General features: G+C 39.9%; 1 protein-coding gene across 1 annotated transcript; it reads left to right on the top strand.

Annotated features, from left to right (window-relative positions):
• The first annotated feature begins 2,397 nt into the window (after nucleotides 1-2,397).
• On the top strand, nucleotides 2,398-3,508 carry LOC108309123 (ATP synthase subunit gamma, mitochondrial-like). The gene is given in 2 exon segments (XM_017535301.2): nucleotides 2,398-3,014; nucleotides 3,017-3,508. Coding segments are annotated over 2 exon segments (897 nt in total). The 5' UTR covers nucleotides 2,398-2,435; the 3' UTR covers nucleotides 3,335-3,508.
• Nucleotides 3,509-4,652: the final 1,144 nt, after the last annotated feature.

Genomic DNA, 4,652 nt, shown 5'->3' with positions numbered 1-4,652 from the left:
AAGATATTCTTGACATTCTATACAGCATCTTGGAGTGCATGATGGCTGTTCTATGAATATTATATAATGAGATGTATGATGAAGCCACATTTTTTGGTAAGTCTATTCAGGCCTAAATGAAATAGTTTTTTAAAAAATCTAAACAGTGGGATAAACATCTTCTAAAGGTAAGGCTGATATCTGATGTTTCCTTTAAAGATGTAAACATTTCTGAAACTGTGCTTGAAAAATACAGCAACACACAGAGAAATAAAGATATGACTTAAATGTATTTCTTAAATACTTGGAAATCTTACAAATTTTATAAAATCCTAGACGTTGTCAATTCAAAAGTGTACCTTTTTTGGATCACACACACACACACACACACACACACACACACACGTGTGCCCACACACAATGCTTGTTGGGATTTTTATTTTATACATTTTGAAGGATTATTTTAAGACAATTATAAACATATTTTTAGAATTGATACTTCAGTCTGTGTATACATCAAAAGGAAAAGGAAAATAAAGTAAAAGTGGCTGAGGCATTCCTAAAATTTGTTCACATCCAGACTGTAACTCTCTGGAATCCCTGTTGGCTCAGTTGCTAGTGTTCATAATTTTCCTCACACTGCCATCCCCTCACACTGCCATTTAGAGTGTCAATGATGCAGAATTGTTAAAAGAATGCTCCAGTATTGTCTTTGGGATTTTCTTTGAAGCAGTTGATCCTTAGTTGCAAGATTTGATGGCTGTTTTTACTTGATTGTCCCAGGTGCCAACAGAATATTTTCAGATACAGCCAGGACTCATATTTTTTTTTTCCTTAAGTGGGCCTGAAATGGTTTGTTGACAGAAATATTGATGGGTTGTGATTGTCCAGTTGGGTCACTAGGAATGACAACTGAGCTCAAAGATGTGCAGGTAAAGAGAACTACTTTGCAATTTTACCTGACTGATAGCAATTGTGAGTTGCATTCTGATTTTATAATTCAAAAATACAAAAGCAGGCTTACCTCAGAATTGATAAAAGGTGATGGACATTTTACTAGATACCAGGCATCATATTAGATTGATTATTCTACAATGTAATCTGAATTAATCACTCATTTTACCGTTATGTATTATTAAACATAGTATATTAGTTCATTCTCAGGCTGCTATGAAGAAATACCCAAGACTGGGTAATTTATAAAGAAAGTGGTTTAATTGACTCACAGTTAAACATGGCTGGAGAGGCATCAGGAAACCTACAATTATGGCAGAAGGCACATCTTCACAGGGCAGCAGCAGAGAGAATGAGTACCAATTGAAGGAGGAATCCCCTTATAAAACCATCATATCTCATGAGTACTCATTCACCTCCAAGAGAACAGTACAGGAAGAACCACCCCATAATTCAACTATCTCTACCTGGTCTCACCCTTGACATGTGGGGATTACAATTCAAGGTGAGACTTGCGTGGGGACACAGTGTCAAGCCATATCACACAAATTCTTTCTAAAGTTCATTGACTATGTTTTCACTCATCTTCCTCTTTTGTTGATTCCAGATCTTAGGGAAATTATGAAACATTGAAACATTTTGTGGTTAGATTTCAGGCTTGTTTCTTAAATAAAAGGTAGCATAAGCACCTGATAAGTGTCAATGCTCAGGTCCATTCTTTGGGTGCTGATGCACAATCTTGTGGGGGAGGACAACTTGCAGTGTGACAATGGCATGGACTTTAAAGCCTGTTTTTGGATCTAAATCTTGACTCTGTAAGCAGTAACTGGATGACCTTGAGAAAGTCTCTTAATTTCTCTGAAATTTAGCTTCCTTTCCTATATAAAGCATGATGTTAATGTTTATTTATAGGATTATTTTAAGGATTAGGATTGTTGAAATCTAGGGGGGCACTCAATAAAATGTTGGATGTTATTATATGTGGCCTACCCCAATCTGGGTATCAGAATGACACCTTCAACAATCATTTGGGTGTGTTTAATTCTGTACTTTTGCTTAATTTTTACTTAGAGTAATCTTTGGCTTGTGATTTTATGAAGACTGAAAAATCAGTTAAACAGATGATATAGTTTTGCTGTGTCCCCACCCAAGCCTCATTTGAACTGTAATTCCCATAATCCCCATGTGTCCTGGGAGGGACCCAGTGGGAAGTAATTGAATAATGGGGGCAGGTTTTCCCTGTACTGTTCTTGTGGTAGTGAATAAATCTCATGAGATCTAATGGTTTTATAAATGGAAGTTCCCCTGCACAAGGTCTGCTGCCATGTAAGACATGAATTTGCTCTTCATTTGCCTTCCACCATGATTATGAGGCCTCCTTAGCCATGTGGAACTTGTGAGTCAATTAAACCTCTTTCCTTTATGAATTACCCAGTCTGAGGTATGTCTTTAGAAGTAGCATGAGAGCTGAGTGACCGACCTTCAGCGGAGCTGCGGTTACCATGTTTTCTCGCGCCGGCGTCTCTGGGCTGTCGGCCTGGACCTTGCAGCCGCAATGGATTCAAGTTCGAAATATGGCAACTTTGAAAGATATTACCAGGCGACTAAAGTCCATCAAAAACATCCAGAAAATTACCAAGTCTATGAAAATGGTAGCAGCAGCAAAATATGCCCGAGCTGAGAGAGAGCTGAAACCAGCTCGAATATATGGATTGGGATCTTTGGCTCTGTATGAGAAAGCTGATATCAAGGGGCCTGAAGACAAGAAGAAACACCTCCTTATTGGTGTGTCCTCAGATCGAGGACTGTGTGGTGCTATTCACTCCTCCATTGCTAAACAGATGAAAAGCGAGGTTGCTACACTAACAGCAGCTGGGAAAGAAGTTATGCTTGTTGGAATTGGTGACAAAATCAGAGGCATACTTTATAGGACTCATTCTGACCAGTTTCTAGCGGCATTCAAAGAAGTAGGAAGAAAGCCCCCTACTTTTGGAGATGCGTCAGTCATTGCCCTTGAATTACTAAATTCTGGATATGAATTTGATGAAGGCTCCATCATCTTTAATCGATTCAGGTCTGTCATATATCCTATAAGACAGAGGAAAAGCCCATCTTTTCCCTTAATACCATTGCAAGTGCTGAAAGCATGAGTATCTACGATGATATCGATGCTGATGTGCTGCAAAATTACCAAGAATACAGTCTGGCCAACATCATCTACTACTCTCTGAAGGAGTCCACCACTAGTGAGCAGAGTGCCAGGATGACAGCCATGGACAACGCCAGCAAGAATGCTTCTGAGATGATTGACAAATTGACATTGACATTCAACCGTACCCGCCAAGCTGTCATCACAAAGGAGTTGATTGAAATCATCTCTGGTGCTGCAGCTCTGGATTAATGAAAATCAAGTTCCATCCTCAGACAAGAGGTAAAGAAGGAAAATTCAGCCAGCTGATTTTGTTTTTAGCTTACTGCTGCTTTGTCAGAAAAAACTGTTTCTCCATTGTTTGAATTATCGAAGACAACAAGATATTTGTAAATTATCTTACAATAAACAACTTAAATAAGAAAATCATTGTTTTTCTTATATAAGAACAATAGATATAGTTTTTGAAATGGGATGATACTAAAACATTTAAAAATATTAACACGCTACTATTAAAATTTTCTAGTAGAAGATAATTTAAGAGGCTCTTTTGATTTGATAGTGCTCCACTGACTTTTAAACGTCTAGCCTCTGTGGGGATAAGGTAGAGGGAAGGGGCTGCAGGCTACAACCTCAGCCCGGTTCTATGCCCTACTACGGCCTTAAAGAACAGTCAACGAGGCTGGGCATGGAGGCTCATGCCCGTAATCCCAGCACTTTGGGAGACAAAGGCAGGTGGATCACTTGAAGTCAGGAATCTGAGGCCAACAAAAAAATAAAAATTAGCCAGGCCTGGTGGTGCACACCTCTAATCCCAGCTACTCAGGAGGCTGAGGCATAAGAATTGCTTGAACCCGGCAGATGGAGGTCGCAGTGAGCTGAGATCACGCCACTGCACTCTAGCCTGGACAACCGAAGCAGACTCCATCTCAAAAANAAAAAAAAAAAAAGAAGTAGCATGAGAACAGACTAATACAACAGGTTAAACCATGTAAAGTTTTGAAAATGACTTATACTCAAATATACATATATGCATGAACTTTTGTACTAATCAGGGTTATCTAGAGGGACAGAACTAATAGGATAGGTGTATATACGAAGGGGAGTTTATTAGGAGAATTGACTCAGATGGTCACAAAGTGTCTGCAAGCTGAGGAGCAAGAAAGCCAGTTTGAGTCCCAAAACTGCAAAAGTAGGGAAGCCAACAGTGCAGCCTTCAGTCTGTGGCCAAAGACCCAAGAGCCCCTGGCAAATCACTGGTGTCAATCCAAGAATCTAAAAGCTGAAGAACTTGGAGTCTGATGTTCAAGGGCAGGAATCATCCAGCATGGGAGAAAGACAGAGGCTGGAAGACTCAGCAAGTCTGCTCTTTGTTTTTTTTTTTTGAGATGGAGTCTTGCTCTGTTGCCCAGGCTGGAGTGCAGTGGTGTGGTCTTGGCTCACCTCCATCACAACCTCCATCTCCCAGGTTCAAGTGATTTCCCTGCCTCAGCCCTCCAAGTAGCTGGGACTATAGGTGCACGCCACCATGCCCGGCTACTTTTTGTATTTTTAGTAGAGATGAGGTTTC

This window comes from Cebus imitator, unplaced genomic scaffold (assembly GCF_001604975.1).
Source record: "Cebus imitator isolate Cc_AM_T3 unplaced genomic scaffold, Cebus_imitator-1.0 Scaffold91, whole genome shotgun sequence".
In the NCBI taxonomy this organism is placed as follows: Eukaryota; Metazoa; Chordata; class Mammalia; order Primates; family Cebidae; genus Cebus; species Cebus imitator.
This window is presented reverse-complemented; position numbering and strand designations above follow the sequence as displayed.